We start from the raw sequence: 20,420 nt of genomic DNA, 5'->3' as shown, positions 1-20,420 counted from the left end.
GCTTGGTTGTTTCTCACTGGTGCTAATCAGCTGTCACTTTTCCTCCATCACAACCAGTTTCAGAATTAGTGAAGGATAAGGGGGAAGCCACTTAAGACTGGGATGAGGAGAAATTTCTCCTCCCCGGAAAGTAGCTGAAGCCAAATCATTAAATATAGTCAAGAACGAGTTAGAGATTTTGCTCTGAGGGATCAAGAGATATAGGGAGAAAGCAGGAACAGGGCATTGAATTTAAGTGATTGGCCACAATTGCATTAAATGGTGGAGCAGGCTTGAAGGACTGAATGGCCTATTCTTGTTCCTATTTTCCTATGTCCATGTCTGTTAACAGTAGCGGGAAGGCATCTTGAACCAACCTGAGGTTATGAGGAGATTGATATCAAACCATGCCTTTCTGTCTGTTAACATCATAGTTATTACTAGCAATCTTCCCTGTGTTATTGTTTACATTACCATATCCTTGGTGAGCAGTCACCATGAGGTGTAAGGCTTCATAACGTCATTTGGTGGATGTACACTGGAGTCCAAGTGTCAGTCACAGAGCAGTTACAGTACTCAGAGAATCTCCACCAAATATGCTGCTGTCTAAACAGTAACAAATTGACTTAATCTGACTGGCTGAAGCAGAAAAACATGTACTTTAACATCTCTGCTCTTATTAAGTGGAAACCTGCCCCTGTAAGTGAAGTGTGAAGAAACTGCCTTGTGCTGTGCACTCTGAAGCAATCCAAACACTGTTTCAGCAGAATCACAGAATTGTCACAACAGGAAGGGGGTGATTCAGCCCATTGAGACCATTCCAGCTCTGTGTAAGACCAATCGATCCAGTCCCATTCCCCCAACCTGTCCCCACAGCCCTGGACATAATTTTCTTTCATATGTGTCCTGCTCTACAGTCAAATCGGCCTCTACTGCAGTAAAGGTGTGTTCTATCACTTGATTCTTTAGTCTATCATTTTTATTCTATATCTACTGCTTCTTGACTCCTCTGCCAGTTGGAACAGTTACACTCTATCCACTCTCTCTATACCCTTCATGATTTTAACTACTTCCCTCGGATCCCCCCAACCTCCTCAGTTCCAAGGGGAGTAATGCAAGTTTCTCCAGTCCATCCACATCAGTCGCTCATCCCTGGAATCGGTTCAGTACATCCCTCTCTTCACCCTCTCCAAAGCCCATGCATCTTTCCTAAAGTGCAGCACCTGGAATAGGACACCAACCTAAAGCTGTGACGGGCTGGAGATTGTTTTGACTGTTGCTTCTCGCTTTTAAATGGAACAAATGCATGTTTCTTTCTCTTTGAATATTCACCAATGTTTGAAGAGTTATTTACCTGAACTGTACCACAGAACTTATACTAACAGCAAATATATTACATTTAATGAAGCTGAGCCATACAGATCAGCTGTTGCCCACACTATGTTGCCGAGACCCAGGATTGATCCTGTACCCTGCCCTTGGCACCCCCGACTGATGCTGATGTAATTTTACATCACAACTTCTGCAGAAAAATTGACTTCAGAGCTGCCTGTTTCTAGCCACCCCAGGTAGGTATAGAACCATCCAGACTGGGACATGCTGATTGACAGGTTCTTGTGCATCTGTCTGCAGCCCCCCCCCCCCCCACCCCCATAGCTGGGCTTCACCTGGAGACAGACCCATCCAGGGTTGGATTCCCCTTGTATTTGAATGCAGATCAGATGAAGGTGCGCTGTCCAAACCCTGACCCTGGGGTATGATGTTCTGTTTTACTTTGCACCATCCAATCTGCTGATGGTGTGAATTTCCCCCATGGCACACTGCCTGTGTCAATGCTCTTCCTTTTTTTAACCACACAATTGTAGTTTGCAATTGCTGCAAAGACATTCAATACATGAGTAGCCAATAGGGAAACCACTGAAGAATTTCAGTAACGTTTATTGTCATTTGTGCAACCAGTGGAGTGAATGTGGGCACCGTGGAAAGTCCAGTGTTTGCTATCGAGGTCTAAGCGATTAACTGAGAAATGGGGAAGATTGAAAGGAACGCAGCCTCGTGGATGCCAGGGAGCCCTGAACTCAATCAAACATTGTGCCTCCCATTCATGCCGGCTGGACAAGCCTAATGTGAGGAACCGTCAAGATTGCTTTTCTTTCCCTACCCACCACCCCCCTCCCTCCGCCCCCAACCAACCTTCCACAACACCTACTGGTGGAAGGTGACTTGGGTGAATGTTATTGACCTGAATGCATTCGGTAATTTAGTAATTCAGTAACCTATTCTCTCTTGCATGCCCATCAACTCCAGTGTGATTCTCTTGCCATGCCTGCACACTAAGGGATAATCTACAGAAGCCGACTAATCCACCATTACATCTTTGGGATGTGGCAGGAAGCCAGAGCACCTGCAGGAAACCCACATTGTCACAGGGAGAACATGCAAACTCCTCACCCAACAGAACCAGAGGTCAGGATTGAACCTGGGTCCCCATAAATTGTGAAGCCCTCTCCCACACAGCCTTTATTTCAAGGGGATGATTATGTCAGCCTCTTGGCTGCACCAGCTGTGCACTGGATGTAGTGAAAGGAGCTTCCCTGAGTTGGTGCAGATGCCAAGGTGGACATCTGCTTGTTGTCCCTGCTGCCCCAGCTGGTGTTTAATCTCCTGTCAACAGTTCCAAACAACGGGCATTGCTGTTTACAGGATCTTCCTAATACATTGCGTGACCGCACTTCAGAGATACTTCATAGTAAAATACTCAGAGTGTTTAGGAAGGATGAAGAAGGTGCTATGACAGAGCCAGTCTTTGATTATATTTTTGAATCCAATCTAGGAATTTAATAAAATTAAACTAATATCCTCACTTGTGTTTTAATGTTGATTAGAAAGGATCAGTTCCATCCTTACACCCAACTGGATTAATCTCAAGTGAACTTTTCTATCACAACTCCCAACACCACCTCTCTCTCTGCATCCTCTAATCTTTACCCCCCCCCCCCCCCCCCTTTCCATCCTTCAATGCTTTGTTATGAGAAGTTCAATTTTTGATGTGCAACCATTTTCACTCCTTTTCAGACACTGGCTCACTTTTTTCCAGTCACTGATATTACTGACATTCTTTTCCTTACAAGCCTGTATTTTCCCATATGCAATGATGATTTTGCTTGGAGGAATCGGGAATGAGGGAAGTGATTGGGACCTTTCTTCACTTCCACCATCTAAATATATGGACATCCTAGACCAGAGATTAGATGGAATATGGAGCTTGCTTCCATGGGCAGTTGAGGCAAATCTCTTGGATGCGTTTAGGGAGAGGCAAGGGAGAAAGGAATAGAAGGCTATGATAAGCTTCAAAGGGTACCAAGAGAAATGGTACAAAGGCACACTGAAACCACCCACAGCACACAGGTATTGACACCACTGACGGGAGCAAGCTGCTCACTGCTCAGTGACGCCATCAAGGTGCACACCAGTTCAGGGACTGACAGCCCGATGCGGAGGGGGAATGGCGGAGGAAGGAGACCAACACGGAGCAGCAATTCCCTCTCTTCCCAGTCCCAGTAACAATTGCCGAAGAATGTGTGCGCGCAGAGTCGGGCTGCTCATCATCCGAAGGCTGGCCAAACCGAGGGAAGACCACCAACCATAAAAGGGTTAACTGGAACCAGGTGAGAGGGTTTGAGTTGGCACAGATATCAATTGGATTTAAGGACTTTCCCTGTGCTGTAACGTTCGATGGTAATCCCACCTAACACCACACGCATGTTTAATTATTTCTGCTGTTGGATAGGTTATGGATTTGCCATTTTTGAATCTTCCCTTCTGTGTCCAAGAAAGCCTGAAGCACAGAGCTGTCAGCGCCTCAGATTGTCCCTTGGGTTTCCGTTGGATGTGTCTGTTTGGATATATTTGTTTTGAAAGCTTTTTGTTTTGACTTTTGCTCTCTTGACACTCAGAAACAAAACCCAGTTGCTGCATGTCATAGCAGCTGACAACCTTTTAAAAACAAGAATTGTGCTGGTTAAATCTCCTACTTTTATGATCTCGCGTGGTGCATACTCACATAACCTGTCAGGTGATAATTTCATTGCTTTGAATCACTTTATAATTGAATTAGTCATGCAGGTGTGGGCTGAATTTAAAATTAGTTTTAAAGAACGTTACTTTAATCATAGAGTCACACTTCACGGAATGGGCCCTTCGGCCCACCAAGTCCGTGTCGACCATCAACCATCCATTTACAGTCATCCCATTTTATTCTCCCCATATTCCCGTCAAATCCCCCCTCCCACAGCTTCTACGAGTCCATGTTTGTCAGTATCTCCTTTAAATGCGGACATGGAAAAATAAAATTGAAATATAAAAATGACTGAGATGTTGTAGGTGGGGATTGTATTTTGTCTGCAAGGACTCCTCCAGTTATTATCGCTGTTTAACCTTGGTTCAGCTGATGCCCAGAAGCAGGGATCGTGACTGAGTCCTGTGTTGTAATTACGCTACTGGCCAGCGGCGGCAGTATAGCTCCAGTGTTGCTGATTCTCAACTCATTAGCTTGTGGCTCCCGTGCACACGCCCTTAGCTTTTATTCTTTCGTTATTAAAGAAAATAAAAACACTATTTAAAGAAAAGCTTATGGTGACCAATTTGCATCTATGCAACCAATTACCACTTTTGTTAGCCACATTCAACAATGCAGAAGTTGTAAATATGCTATATTTAAAAGCCATTGCTATATTGGCTAACTTTAACTAGTCATTAAACTTAATCCAACCGGGCAATCTAACTATCTCCACCACTACCAATTTCTGAAACCAGATGTCATCTCCACCTCGTGTTCATCTGCTTCTGAAGTGCTCATCTGTCCCTTTGCCACCACTTGATTTGTTTACTCAAATGTTCTCCCAAGTCCCATCCTCTCTAATCAAGCTCACTCAGGACTCTGCTGAATTTTGACTCACATTGTCTGCCCAACCACCCCTGGCTGGCTCCTGGTTCAGCAGGACCTCAGTTTTAAAATTTCCTTCTAACCTTTCCAATTCCCTCTACATAGTCCCCATCCCTTTCACTTGAAGCTCCTCCTATCCTAAAACACTCCAAGATCTTTGTGCTCCTCTCATTCTAGTGTTCACCCCTGACTTTAATCATAGAACATAGAACAGTACAGCACAGGAACAGGTTCTTTGGCCCAGAATGTCAGTGCTGACCATAATGCCAAATTAAGCTAATCCCATATGCCTGCACATGGTCCATATCCCTCCATTCACTGCCTGTTCCTGTGCCTGTCTAAATGTCTCTTAAATGTGGCTTTGGTATCTGCTTCACTACCTCCCCTGGCAGCATGTTCCAGGCACCTACCATTCTCCGTGTAAACAAAAAACTTGCCTTGTAGATTCCGCGCCCCCCCCCCCCCCCACCCTTAAGCTATGTCCTCTAGTGTTTGACATTTCTGCCCTGGGAAAAAGACTCTGATTATCTACTGTGCCTCTCACAATTTTATAAACTTCTATCAGGTCTTAAATTTTAAATTTTATTTACAGCGTGGTAACAGGCCCTTCCAGCCCAACGAGTCTGCGCCGCCCATTTTAAAACCAAATTAACCTACCCATACGTCTTTGCAATGTGGGAGGAAACCGGAGCACCCGGAGGAAACCCACGCAGACACGGGAGAACGTACAAACTCCTTACAGACAGCGACGGGAATCGAACCCTGATCGCTGGCGCTGTAATAGCGTCGCGCTGACCTCCCTCAGCCTCCCACACTCCAGAGAAAACAACCCAGGTCTGTCCAACCTCCTTATAGCCAATACTCTCCAATCCAGGCAATATCCTGGTGAACCTCTTCTGCGCCCTCTCCAAAGCCTCCACATCCTTCCTGTAGTGGGGCAACAGAAATATGCACAATACTCCAAATGTAGCCTAATCAAAGTTTTATATAGCTGCAACAAGACTCCCTGACTCTGATACTCAGTGCCCCAACCAATGAAGGCAAGCATGCTGTAGACCTTTTTTACCACTCTATCACTTGTGTTGCCACTTTCAGGAAGCTATGGACTTGCATCCCAAGATCCCTTTGTACATCAATGCTACTAAGGGCGGTGCCATTTACTGTAGACTTTTCTCTTACATTTGACCTCACACTTGTCTGGATTAAACCCCATCTGCCATTTCTCCACCCATATCTGTAACTGATCCATATCCTGCTGTGTCCTTTGACAACCTTCTTCACTATCCAATACTCCAATTTTTGTGTTGTCTGCAAATTTACTAATCCGCCTATCTACATTTTCATCCAAATCATTTATATAACACAAACAACAGAGTTCCCAGCACTGATCCTTGTGGAACACCACTGGTCAAAGATCTCCAGTCAGAGAAACATCCCTCCACCACTACCCTCTGTCTTTTATAGCCAAGCCAATTTTGAATCCAATCTACCAAGAAGCTCCTTAAAGCCTACCTTGGAATCTTTGGGCCCAAAGGGCCTGTTTTCGTGCTGTATCTCTCTGTGAAGCTCAGTGACAAATTTTGTCTGGCCATGCTTCTGTGATATGACTTGGAACCTGTTGCAGACTTACGAGGGGCTTTGGTAGAGATGGTAGGTGAAAATTGGTTTCATTAGATTTGGTAACCAGAAGAGACAGATTTGAGACAACTGACAAGAGAACCAGAGATGACCCCCGAAATGTCACGCTGGACACCAACTCTCGAAAGGAAGGTTGATGAATACTGACAAACATTTGCAGGGAGGGCCTTGGGGAAGGAGTGCAGAGAAACAGCCGGCATAACAAGATGGACTGAATGGCCTCATTCTGTGCTATAATGATATGATTTTTTGAATTATCAGAATTATGTTACAGCAGGCAACTTCAGATGACAAAACATCAGATTGGTTTACAGTTGAGAGGAGTGGCTGTTTGAAATCTTACTGGAGTTACAGAGAGTTACAGCACGGAAACAGGCCCTTTGGCCCACTGAGTCCTCACTGACCATCAACCACCCATTTACGCTAATCCTGCATTAATCCCATTTTTTATTCTCCCCACATTTTCTTCAACTGCCCCCGGATTCTACCACTAACCTGCACATTAGGGGTGATGTACGGTGGTCAATTAACCTACCAACCCACACGTCTTTGGGACTTGGGAGGAAACCGGAGAGGAAACCCATACGGTCACAGGGAGAACATGCGAATTGAATCAGGATTGGACCCGGGTCTCTGGAGCTGTGAGGCAGCAGCTTTACCAGCTGCTCCACTGGGCTGCCCTGTGGGGAAGAGATCAACTTTGTTAATCAGTTGAAACAAAATTAGGAAGAAGGGGGTTAGACTGATAACAGTCAGGCCAAATAACTGTTGACTTGACACTGATTTAAACTCACTATTATTATATCCTGAGCCAGAGAATAACTAAATCTTGAGGTGCCAGTGCCAGCATCCCCACAAAATGAAATGAGATAGTTTATCACTAATTAAATCCAGATAATTTGTATTACTCGTTAATGAAATCTTCTGTCATTGTTTAGCCCAATTGATGTGGGGCATACCTTGATTAAATTACCAGTGTGTCAGACGAACACCCAAGAGAAGTTTTGATTGTTTGCCAAGTTATTACTTCATAATTTTACCAACACCTTAAACCCTTCATTGTCCCCAGCCAGGGGATTTGGTTCAAGCTCTTCGCTACACATTGGCCATTAATAAACACTCAAAGAGAGCCTGGGATAACTGACCTGTTTACTTCCCCTCTGGTTGTACCTTGCCTCCACCCAATGCTTTCAAAGGTCTCATGTGTATTACCCACCAGCTTGAGCCTGGGGCACCACTGCAGATGTTGTCAGCAGAGCTCAGGGCAGAACCTCTGAGCCAGGTCTACAAGATGAAAAGAAGCATAGATCAAGTGGACAGTCAGAGACTTTTTCCCAGGGTGAAAACGGGTAACATGAGGGGGCATAATTTTAAGGTGATTGGAGGAAGGTATAAGGGGGATGTCAGGGGTAAGTTTTTTACACAAGAGAGTGGTGGGTTCATAGAATGCACTGCCCGCAGAGGTTGTGGGGCAGATACATTAAGGACATTTAAGAGACTCTTAGGTAGCCCTCCATTTTTCTATCATTGATGTGTCTATGTGGGAGGGAAGGGTTAGATAGATCCTAGAGCAGGATAAAATGTCGGCACATTGTGGGCTGAAGGGCCTGTACCGTACTGTAGTGTTCTATGTCCTACGTTCAGACCGCGATGGGCTTGTGGTGCCATGATCCATATTCTAGTGCAGTGTCTGGGCATTACACCAAGGGCCCTGTGCCCCCTCCGATAACCTAAAAGATCCCAAGGCACTATTAGAAGGAGAGTCCTCCCAGAGTCTGTACCAGTGTTTGGTGGTGAGCTTTTGGCACTTTCTTCCTGGAAGGGTGGTGGAAGGAGAGGCCTTTTGGCGTGAGGAGCCTGTAGCCACAGGGATTGGCTCACAATCGATATCAATGCTTTGGATGAGGGGAATCAAGTGTAAAATATCCAGGTTTGCTGATGATACTGAGCTGGGTGGCAGTGTGGGCTGTAGGAGGATGCAGCAAGACCTCGTGGGGTGGACAGGGTAAGTGAATGGGCAGGGGCGTGGCAGACGGGATATAGAGTGGGGATATGGGAGGCCACTCATTGGTGAGAGGCTGAAAGGTGTTGGTGTACAGAGGGACCTGTACACAAGTCACTGAAAGGTAACGTACAGACACAGCAAACATGTAGGAAGGTAAATGGGATGCAGACCTTTGTTGCAAGAGGATCTGAGTACAAGAGTAAAGATGTGTTACTGCAGTTATGACCCCTGGTGAGACCACATCTGGAATATTGTGTACAGGTCTAGGGTCTCTACAGTGAGGATACACTTGTGATAGAGGCAGCAAACATTCACCAGACTGATTCATGAAATGGAGGGTTTGTCCTACAAGGAGATATCAATAACACTGGACCTATACTGTCCAGAGGTCAGAATAAGGAGAGGTGATCTCATTGAAACACAAAACTCTTCCAGGACTTGACAGGGTAGATGCAGGGAAGATGTTTCCCTGTCTTGCGTGCATGGAATCTAGAGTCAAAGTCTCAAAATAAGAGGTCAGCCATTCAGAACTAAGATAACAAGTATTTTTCTTTCACCGAGAATGGGGTTATCTTCTTGAAATATGTCAGATCCTATGGGAAGTTGACAGGGTAGATGTTGAGATGTTTCCACTAGTGGGAAAGTCTTGAACGGATGACATTTTTACAAGATTAGGGGGCAGTCATTTAAAACTGAGGTGCATAGGAAGTTCTTCACTCGGAGGCTGGTAAATGCCTAGAGGGTTGTGGAGGTTAAATCAAGTGGATAGATTTTTGAAAGATTGGGGAATTGGCGGCCATGGGGAATTGGCATAGTGTTGAGGCCATGATCATATTGAATGACAGCGCAGGCTTGAGGGGCCGAGGGGCCTATTCCTGCTCCTATTTCCTTCTGTCCTTATGTAAGCGGTGGGAGGTTTAGAAGGGATTGGAGGAAGGACTTCCGCACCCAGAGTGGTCTCAGAACCTGGGACACACTGCCTGAGAGGGGGATGGAGACAGAGACACAAAATTTAAGAAATGTCGATTCAAGGGGACATCTAGATAAGGCAGAGAAGGCTGCAGACCATGCGCTGGTATGTGGGATTAGTGTAGATCAGCACTCCATGGTCAGAATAGAAGGTGGGCTGAAGAGCCTGTTTCTGTGCTGTATGATTCTAGAATCAGCATCTCTTAAAGATTATCTGATCATTGTCTTTTGTGGCTTTGATGTGTACAAACTACCAGTCAACGCTTCCTGCACTGCATCAATGACCGCACTTCCATCATTGGCAGTAAGATCCTTTGGTGTGTCCAATGGCCATTTTGTAAATATAGATCCTTCTACTTTAACTCCCAAGACTTAACATTATAGAGTTATGTAAAAGTTGTACAGAGACAACATTGGATGCTTTTTGCCGTGAGAACACACTCAAAGCCCCAGCAACCTTGCCAAAGTTCTACAGCAACCTTGCCGATTTTTAATGAGTGTTTGAAGTGGTTGACTGCTGCCAGGTGTTAAACATGCAATCTGCAGAATAAACAACCCAACCTTCTTTTCTGAAGTAATTTTTAAGAATTGTTTCAAATAAAATATGTAACTCCCAAAGAGACTGGGAAAACACAGACCGTAAATCACGTCTTCATATCAAGTATTTATTTTACAAAGTATTGTTGGACTCTTTCTGGATTGCAAAGCATAATATTATCGTATTGAATATTTCCAAAAGTAAGAAATTTGCACCAAATTTTGGAAATTCACTGTTTTTTCTTTGCATGTACATTTTATTTTCCAAATTCACAAATCTATAACTGAATATAGTGCGCACCATCCAGCAAAATGTACCCAGAACCAAAAGTAAAAGAACAAGGAAGAAGATTGACAGGCAAGCCTGTTGAGAAATGCTGAAAAGCCCCAAGCACTGTTCAGACACTTAGCCCTAAGTTATTTGTCTTTCAAAAAGGCTCAATTGATTGTGTCAAATTGTAAGCACCTTCACCTTCCCCAGACACTGGGTAGAAGGACAAAGATTCCATCCATGACAGCAGGGCCCCAGAATTAATCTCCCTTGCGCATATCTGGACCAGGGCCTGAAAATATGCTTTGGTTTCTGTGTATCAGCAACAGCCTAAATGTCTTCTCTGATTCTTCTACCTGGCAGACAGGTTCCAAGGTGATTGGTTTACACTGATAATTCCTGCTGTGTTTACTACCTCCTTGGCACTGACCATCACGTTAAGCATCAAAGCTTCAGTATAGGCACTAATACCTTTGCTCCTATTCAGAGTCCTTGCTTTCATCGCTGTTGTTCAGCAGCTTCTTCTGCAAAGAGGCAGCTATTTTCTTGGAAGTCTTTTTAAGCATGGGGTTTTCTGGGTGATTCTGCCTCATGTGAAGGTAGAGGTCCTCTTGGTTTATGGCCGTGAAGCCGCACTCCTCGCAGACATACAGCTTGGCTCTCCTCTCCTTGTAGCTGTACTTTTGTGCCACGCCGTGGATTTTCTTCAGGTGCGATTCCAAGGAGCATCTCTGTGTAAAGGCTTTGTGGCAAAGGCTGCATTTGTAGGGGCGAATGCCTGCATGGGAAATATAAATGTCGAAGCTTTCATTAAAGGTTTTAACTTATTACCCACTGCTACATCTCGCCCTTCTCTGTAACGTAGGCTCTCCCTGGCTGAAGAAAGCTTTCGGGCAATAGAAGTACGAGAAGTTCTGACCCTTGCTCGCAATACCAGGGGAGCCTCTCTTCAGCTACGAGAGGTCGTTTCTCTAAGGAAGTTTCAGAAATAAGCCAAGCCTCGTGCAACACAACTTGCATTTATCAAGTCCATTTAACATCATGAAGACGGGGAGGGGTTAATGGAAGGGGTACCCACGGAGCTGGGATGTCAGAACCAAAGAATAGGGAGCAGGGGTAAGCCATTTGGCTCTTCAAATCTGCTCCACTGTTCATTGGGATCATGGCTCATCTTCCACCTCAGTGCCATTTTCCTATATTCCTCGATTCCCAAAGTATCCAGAAACCTATCAATCCCCGTTTTGAGTGAACTCAGTGACTGAGCCTCCACAGCCCTCCAGAGTAGAGAATTCCAAAGGTTCACCACCCTCTGATTGAAGAAATTTCTCCTCAGCTCAGTCCTACATGGCCTTCCCCTTACTCTGGTTCTAGACTACTCAGCCGGGGGGAAACACCCTCCCTGCATCCCACCTGTTGAGCTCTGCAAGAATTGTCTACGTTTTTCGTCGTATTCTTGGTGACACAAGAGAATGCAAAGCTGGATGTGGAGGCTAGTAGAGTGAGAGATGAGGACTAACGGAAATTTATACTGGCTACCTCCTGCCTCCACCCTGAACCTTGATGCAGGGTCTCAACCTGCGTTGACGTTTCCATCCCCCCCCCCCCCCCCGCCACAGATGATGCTCGACCCACTGAGTTCCTCCAGCAGATCATTTGTTGCTCCTCATAATTCATCTGAATTCTAGAGAACACAGCCTAGTCCACTCAATCTCTATTCATACGGTGCATCCACCATCCCTGGAACCAGTCATGTCTCTCTCAGCCACACTCCTTCCAGAGGTGAAAGTAAATGGGGACAGTGTATTGGTGAGAAAATGGCTGCCACAACAGTACAAAGTGGGTTTAATAGGCAACGTTAGCAATGCCACTGAACCGGTCAGAAATTTAAGTTACCTTCAATCCTCACTCTTTCTGTGGCAAATGTAAACTTTTTTATGTAAGGAGACCAAAACTGTACATAATACTCCAGGAGCGGTCTTACCAGGGGTCTGGAAGGTAAAATTAATTCAAGTGGTCACAGAGTTACTTTCTGAGGAGTGTCTTCAGGGGTAGAGAAAGGGAGGGGATTGCTGAGGGTCTGGGCAGCTGGAGGTACAGCCACAGTGACATGGTGCTGCACACTGCGAGTACAGCAATCAGAAGCTTGGCACTTTCTGGCTAGCAACAGTGACTCCAAGTTCAAGTCACCGCATTAAACCCACAGCAGTCATCAAATCTGGTACTTTCCTGGAGAGTTTTGGTCACACTCAATGCCGTTACTCAGCCATGAATATACACGCTGGAATGTTTTCAGGAAGAGTGCTGAGTAAGCATTTCTCACAGATAATCAGCAGCACACATTTGATGAACCTATGGATAATGTGATGGGTGTAAGATATCTCATGGACTATTGTAAAACACTCCTGTTCTTAGGATTCATTCACCATCTGAACAGTTGTTGGGATCCTGTTCCATGCAATGTGACCAACAAGCATGAAGTCCAAAGTAATGAAAGCAATTACAAGAGGGAACACAGATGTGTGAAGAAATAATTTGGTAATGTTGAGGTGACCGACTAGTCCAATCACCAGGGTATTGATACCCTGCTCCACCCACTCTCCCCGGACCCCTCTCTACCTCTCCACCCACTCTCCCCGGACCCCTCTCTACCTCTCCACCCACTCTCCCCGGACCCCTCTCTACCTCTCCACCCACTCTCCCCGGACCCCTCCCTCCTGCTCCTCTTACACCCCCTGATCACCTGTGCCGCACTGTGGATGCTCAGCATGTTGGTTGCCCCTGATGTATGTGGAGCCAGGAGAATTGGGGCAACACGCATAAAAACTGCTGGAGGAACTCAGCAGGTCAGGCAGCATCTATGGAGGGAAATAAATAGTCGACGTTTCGGGCTGAGACCCTTCCTCAGGACTGGAAAGGAAGAGGGCAGAAGCCAGAATAAGAATGTGGGGGGAGGGGGGAGAGCACACACAGGCAGGGGATAGGGGAGTTCAGATGAGAGGGGGAAAGGTAGGAGGGTAGAGGAGGGGGGAGATGTAAGAAGCTGAGGGGTGATAGGTAGAAGAGGCAAAGAGCTGAAGAAAAAGGAATCTGGTAGGAGAGGGCAGTGGAGCATGGAATAAAGGGAAGGAAGTGGGGAATAGATGGTCAGGTCATGAGGGTGGGAGATGGGAAAGAGAAGGAGGGAGAGGGCCACAGGAATGAGGAAGAAGGAACAAAAAGGGGGGAGAAGAGGAGAGGGGCTACCGGAAGTTAGAGAAATCGATGTTGAGGCCGTCAGGTTGGAGACTCCCATGGCGGAATATGAGGTGTTGTTCCTCCAATCTGCGTCTGGCCTAAATGTGGCCGTAGAGGAGGCCTTGGATAGATTTGTCGGTATGGGAGTGGGATGTGGAATTAAAGTGGGTGGTCACTGGGAGATCCTCGCTTTTGCGGCGGAAAGAGCGAAGTTGCTCAACGAAGTGGTCACCCAATCTGCGTTGGGTCTCACCGATGTAGAGGAGGCCGCACCGGGAGCACCGGATGCAATAAATGACACCCTCGGATTCACAGGTGAAGCGCTGCCTCACCTGAAAGGACTGTCTAGAGCTCTGAATAGTAGTGAGGGAGGAGGTGTAGGGACAGGTGTAACACTTAAGTGAGGTTGCAGGGATAAGTGCTGAGAGGGTCATCTGTGGGGAGGGATAAGTGCTGAGAGGGTCATCTGTGGGGAGGGACAAGTGGACAGGGGAATCATGGAGAGAGCGATCCCTATGGAAAGTGGGGGGGGGGGGGGGGGGGGCGGAAGGACTCTCACCTGAACTCACCTATCACCTGCCTGTGTGTGCTCCTAGCCCTTCCCGACCTTCTTATTCTAACTTCTGCCCTCTTCCTTTCCAGTCCTGAGGAAGGGTCTCGGCCCGAAACGTCGACTGTTTATTTCTCTGCATAGATGCTGCCTGACCTGCTGAGTTCCTCCAGGACTTGTGGGTGTTGCACCAGATTCCAGCATCTGCAGAATCTCTTGCGTCTCCGCAGGAGAATTGGGGGTGAATTGATGGGCCTGCGGGGGAGAACAGGTTAGAGGAGAGGGAACGGGACTGACGAGAATGCTGGGGAACTGGCGTAGATCTGATGGGCCAAATGACCTCTTCCCAAGTCATATGAAAATCTGAACCATGATAAATTTCTACAGTGTGCAGAGCCCAGGCTTTGATCACTACTCATGACTACTGTCCCACATTCGTTTCATGGAAGATAATCAAATTGTGAGAAACACGGTGTGAAGAAGAAAACAAGTTTTCACCCAAAGTAGGGCGATTGTGGATTTACTGTCAAAGGTGACAAACCGCTGTGCTGTGCCTTATCTGCAAAGCACTGCTCACTCATTACAAAGTGAGCAACAGGAATCATCAGCACAAAACAAATCACAGCAGGCTTTCCTCTTAACATCCTCCATTAGGGGGAAATCAGATGATTTCATGTCTAAACAGCCAACAGACACTAATTTCTATATTGATTGAGGAAGATGACAGAACATCAGGGCTAGTTATGTCGTTTCATTCTCCATCAGATTATGGACAAAAAGAACTTTGCAGCAGTGGCGGTGACTTAGATCGAAAGAACACTTCAGCAATGAATACATTCTGATTCTGTGCTGCATGAAGGGTTTGAAACACCAGACAGGTGCTAATGTTGCAAATAGGATGCAAAAATCATAAATAATTCTCTTCAGCCTAGGGGCAATATTCGCTATGTTCCCAAGGACAAAACTGTGAAAGAATAAATACCGGTGAAGGGCATAAGTTGTGATGTTGATGTAAAGGAAGTACTGGAAATGCACGTGCAACACTGCATACACCTTTCAGCATTGGAACAGATGGACTGCTTGCAACAGCCTTAATCAAATTCTAACAAAATACAATCCTAAGCTTCCAAAATTTTTGCTTCTTCATTGCATTACCTATCACCAATTTCTTTCAAGAAGATATTTGGAAGTGGAAAATGTCAGAAAAACTGCCCAAAAAATTGTCAATTTTGTCACCTCATATGCGAAGACTTTTCAATCTGTGGGTTTAGAGTCAGTGGGGGACAGATGCATTGTGGGTTTGAAGGCTATGCCAGAAAGTCACCCTGTCAGTTTTGGGGAAGTGTGGCATCCAGAGGTCTCGCCTATTTAAAGGCCTTGAAATCTAACTTGAAGAAACGTTGCACTGGTGGAAAGGTTGGAGAATTTCAGTGAGGTTCGGGTCTGGATTTGTGATCCATTGGAGTCCTGCCACAGAGTCAACAGGCATATTTGGCATTTTAACTACGTGTGTGAGGGCAGGGCTTCTGCTCTGATAATCCCAGACTTAATACTGTTTATCTTCTGCTTTCAATTTTCAAGGAGAAGGTTGGCTGTAATTAGAGGAAACAAGTCCCCAGTCCAATCAGCAGGTATTTGGGATGTGGACCTACATGTGGGTGCAGGGTAGATTGGCAATGTTTGTGATGACACAAACTTAATTGGGTGATCAACTATGGAGCGTCATAGATCTGTACAGCACAGAAATGGGCCCTTCAGCCCAACACGTCCATGCCGACCTTTTTGCCTACACTAACCCTGTTCGCCCCCATTAGGATGGTCTCCCATGCCTTGCCTATTTCATTGCCTGTCTAAGTGGATCTTAAATATCTGATTTCACCACCTCCCCTGGCAGCACGTTCCAGATATCAACCCATGTAAACTTTCTGCTCAAATCTCCTTTAAAACTCCTTTCTCAGCACCCTCTTGTTTTTTGATACCCTTACCATGGGAAGAAGATTTTGACTGTCTACTTTATCTATGCCTCTCATAATCTTATACACCTCTATCAGGTCACCCATCAGCCTCCTTCACTCCAGGGAAAACAAACCCAGCTTTTATCCAATCTCTCCCCCATAACTAAAGTCCTCCAATCCAGGCAACAACCTGGTGAATCTCCTCTGCACTTTCTCCAGCACAACCACATCATTTTTTAGTAACCAGAACTGCACACAATACTCCAAGTGCTTTATTAACAGACCTTGGAGGACATGGATAAGCTAGCCAGGGAATTACAGACCAGTAAGCCTTACGTCTGTGGTAGGTAAGCTGCTAGAAAGGATTCTATGAGATAGGATCTATGGTCAATTAGAGAACCATGGACTGATTAGGGACAGCCAGCATGGCTTTGTGAAGGGAAGATCTTGCCTCACAAGCTTGATAGGGTTCTTTGAGGAGGTGACCGGGAAGATTGATGAGGGTAGTGCAGTAGATGTGGTCTACATGGATTTTAGTAAGGCATTTGACAAGGTTCCGCGTGGTAGGTTTCTTCAGAAGGTCAGAGGCCAAGGGATCCAGGGGGCTTGGCCGTCTGGATTCAGAATTGGCTTACCTGTAGAAAACAGAGGGTTGTGGTGGAGGGAGTGCATTCGGATTGGAGGGCTGTGACTAGTGGTGTCCCACAAGGTTCTGGGACCTCTACTTTTTGTGATATTTATTAATGACTTAGATGAGGGGATGGAAGGGTGGGTTAGCAAGTTTGCAGATGACACAAAGATCGGTGGTGTTGTGGATAGTGTGGAGGGCTGTCGAAGCTTACAGAGGGATATTGATAGGATGCAGAGCTGGGCTGAGAAGTCGCAGATGGAGTTCAATCCGGAGAAGTGTGAGGTGGTACACTTTGGAAGGACAAACTCCAAGGCGGAATACTTGGTAAACGGCAGGATTCTGGGCAGTGTGGAGGAGCAGAGGGATCTGGGGTTTCATATCCACAGATCACTGAAAGTTGCCTCACAGGTGGATAGGGTAGTTAAGAAAGCTTATGGGATGTTAGCTTTCATAAGTCGTGGGATCGAGTTTAAGAGCTGCGAAGTAATGATGCAGCTTTACAAAACTCTGGTTAGACCACACTTAGAGTACTGTGTCCAGTTCTGGCCGCCTCATTATAGGAAGGATGTGGAGGCGTTGGAAAGGGTGCAGAGGAGATTTACCAGGATGCTGCCTGGATTAGAGAGTATGGATTATAAGGAGAGACTAAAGGAGCTAGGGCTTTACTCATTGGAGAGAAGGAGGATGAGGGGATACATGATAGAGGTATACAAAATATTATGAGGAATAGATAGAGTGGACAGCGAGCACCTCTTTCCCAGGGCACCAATGGTCAATAGAAGAGGGCATGGCTTTAAGGTAATGGGGGGGGGGGGGGGGGGGGGGTGGAGTTCAAGGCAGACGTCAGAGGGAGGTTTTTCACCCAGAGAGTGGTTGGTGCATGGAATGCGCTGCCTGGGGTGGTGGTGGAGGCTGACACGTTGGTCAAGTTCAAGAGATTGTTAGATAAGCATATGGAGGAATTTAAGATAGAGGGATATGTGGGAGGAAGGGGTTAGATAGTCTTAGGAGTGGTTTGAAGGTCGGCACAACATTGTGGGCCAAAGGGCCTGTATTGTGCTTATTGTTCTATGGTTCTAGTGTAATGGACAAACCAGTGGCAGATGATATTCAGTTCAGAGAAATGGTCCAAGGAATCCTGGGTATCATGAATGTGGAGTGAACAAGCAGAACCTATATAAAGATCTGGTCAGTCCACATCCAATTCCGGTCACCACACTTTAGGAAGAATGTGAAGGTCCTGAAGGGGATGCAAGATATTAACTAGAATGATTCCAATGCTGAGCAAGGTTAGACTGGAGAAGTTAGGCTTGTTCTCCATGGATAAAAGAGGTCGAGAGGAAATTTGATTGAGGTACAAGATCATGACTGGTTCAGATGGGGTCATAGATGTGTACGGCATAGGGTAAATAGAAGCTGGTCCCATTGGCAGATGGTTCAAGGAGCAGGGGACATGGGTTTAAATGTTGGCCCGAAGGCACAGATGGGGCATGAAGAGGATTTTTTTATTGCAGAGAGCGGCAAAGATCGAGAGCCCACTGCTGTAACTGAAGTGGAACGGGGACCATAATATTTTTCAAAGCAAATTGTACAGATGAGGAGAAAACATAATTTGTAGGGCTATGAGGAAGGAGCTGGAGAATGAACCTGACAGGATGTCTCTGTAAAAACAGTGGGGGTGGACTCAGGCCATATAAGCCCCAGTGCCACATAATTTTTAGCTAAAATTTTAAAGATTTTATAGAATACTAAATAAAGGGTGTGACATACACATAACCTTTGGAAAGAAGCCATAATATAAAACATTTTCTTAAATAAAAATCTTATTTTTAAAAAATAACATTATACTTTGAAATATTATTGAGTGTTTGATGGTGAGTTTGGATAGTGGGTTGGCCACAGCTGTGCATTGGACCATAAGATATAGGAGCAGAATTAGGCCATTCGGCCCATCAAGTCTGCTCCACCATTCAATCATGGCTGATTTTTTTTCCAACCTCATTCTCCTGCCTTCTCCTCGTAACCCTTAACCCTCTTACCTATCACAAACCTACCAATCTCTGCCTCAAACATACCAAATGACTTGGCCTCCGCAGCCTTCTGTGGCGACGAATCTCACAGATTCACCACCCTCAGGGTGAATAAATTCCTCCTTATCTCAGTTTTAAATGGATGTCCCTTTATTTTGAGGCTGTGCCTTTGGATCTTAGACTCTCCTGCTAATGGAAACATCCTCTCCATGTCCACTCTATCGAGGTCTTTCAGTATCTGGTATATTACATTGAGATCTCCCCTCAGCCTTCTGAGATCCATCAAGTACAGGCCCAGAGCCATCAAACACTCCTCACAGGTTAAGCCTTTCAAACGCAGCGCGACCCTGGGTTATGCAATGTCCATGCATGAATATCACTCACGCTGCGAATGGCAGCTTTTTCCTTGTGCACAGTCTGGCTGCCTGATTCCCTACACCACAACAGCATGACTCAGGAAATATCCCTCTGGATGTACAAAAAGAATTACTTTAATATTGCAACTTCAAAATCTCTTTCAGAATATTCCAAATGCACTTCTGTGTTTTTGTGTAATCTCCCTTGTAATTTGGGAGAAGTAGGTTGTAAATAGTAAACTCCCCTAATGTAATTAAGACCAAGTAACCTGGGTTTTAATTTTGGAAATGTTGAGAGCCAGATTTTGGCCAGTGAAGTGCTACAATTTAAGCGGCCCCCATATTAACCCTCTCCTCTTTATCTCTCTTATTTAATACCATGACTTCTGAGGATCATAATTCAAAGCCATCTGAGAAGAACTACAACTCCCATGATGCTCTCTGTGCGGCGGGCGGGAGGGCGTTCCCGCGGTTTACGGACAGACGTACCAGTGTGCGTCCTGACGTGTCTCTTGAGGTCGAAGGTGTCGTTGAAGCCTTTGCCGCAGTACGTGCACAGGTGGCGCTTCACCTGGCTGTGACACTTGAGGTGCCGGTTGAGCATGCGCTGTAGCCGGAAGCCCTTGCTGCACACCTGGCAGCAGAATGTGGCCTCGCTGCACTCGCCAGTTTGTGATCTGTCGCAGGGGGGGAAGGGGAAAGGGAAGCGAAGCAACTCATTAGCTGCACCGTTAGAACCAGATTCTGAGCACCGCAAAGCCCAACTAAAGGAGGATAACAATACCACAAGCCCACCCTCTTTGCCATTAGTTTACAATAATGCAAGAATGTCTAAATAAAGAGCAGCAGTGTGGCCTTGGAGAGGCTGCAGTACACAGGCTGTATCTGGTCAACTAATTCACAACAACTTAAGCAGCTTTAGTTACCAAAAGTAAAGGGAGACTCCGCGGATACCGAACCGCTGTTTATCGAAAGCGTGAATCTTTGCTTTCTCCCACCACCGACCCACTTGCATTTTCTACAAGCAAATCGGTTTTTCTGTCGGACAGTCCACTCTTTTAATATTAACTGTGTATTTAGAAGGACCAATTTATTTTACTCAGAGTGGCACTTCAAAATAATACAGGACTAATTGAATTGGCTTATATATATGGTAGTGTAACACAAAATTTATAATTGAATAACAACATTGTTCAGAGTTGAAAGTTTATAATTTAGTAAATGAGACGAGATTAATTTTCACGTATAATACACAATAGGTTAATAAACAATGTACCGTATTAAGTTCTATTTATTACATAATTTGAAGTGATGTGTATT

The 20,420-nt window shown here is 45.6% G+C and overlaps 1 protein-coding gene across 2 annotated transcripts; it reads right to left on the bottom strand.

The window, feature by feature from the left end:
- Positions 1–7,040: 7,040 nt before the first annotated feature.
- On the bottom strand, positions 7,041–19,765 carry LOC127568489 (transcription factor Ovo-like 2). Of its 2 annotated transcripts, XM_052012294.1 has the most exons (3): positions 19,590–19,765; positions 10,816–11,122; positions 7,041–7,242 (listed from the first exon to the last, which is right to left on the bottom strand). In XM_052012294.1, exons 1-2 carry the CDS (start codon positions 19,702–19,704, stop codon positions 10,824–10,826), a joined length of 414 nt encoding a protein of 137 aa, XP_051868254.1. In that variant the 5' UTR covers positions 19,705–19,765; the 3' UTR covers positions 7,041–7,242; positions 10,816–10,823. The 2 variants fall into 2 exon arrangements, with proteins under 2 accessions (XP_051868254.1, XP_051868253.1); XM_052012293.1 differs by lacking the exon at positions 7,041–7,242 and having other exon boundaries at positions 10,235–11,122.
- Positions 19,766–20,420: the final 655 nt, after the last annotated feature.

Source organism: Pristis pectinata, chromosome 3, assembly GCF_009764475.1.
Source record: "Pristis pectinata isolate sPriPec2 chromosome 3, sPriPec2.1.pri, whole genome shotgun sequence".
NCBI classification, from domain to species: domain Eukaryota; kingdom Metazoa; phylum Chordata; class Chondrichthyes; order Rhinopristiformes; family Pristidae; genus Pristis; species Pristis pectinata.
This window is presented reverse-complemented; position numbering and strand designations above follow the sequence as displayed.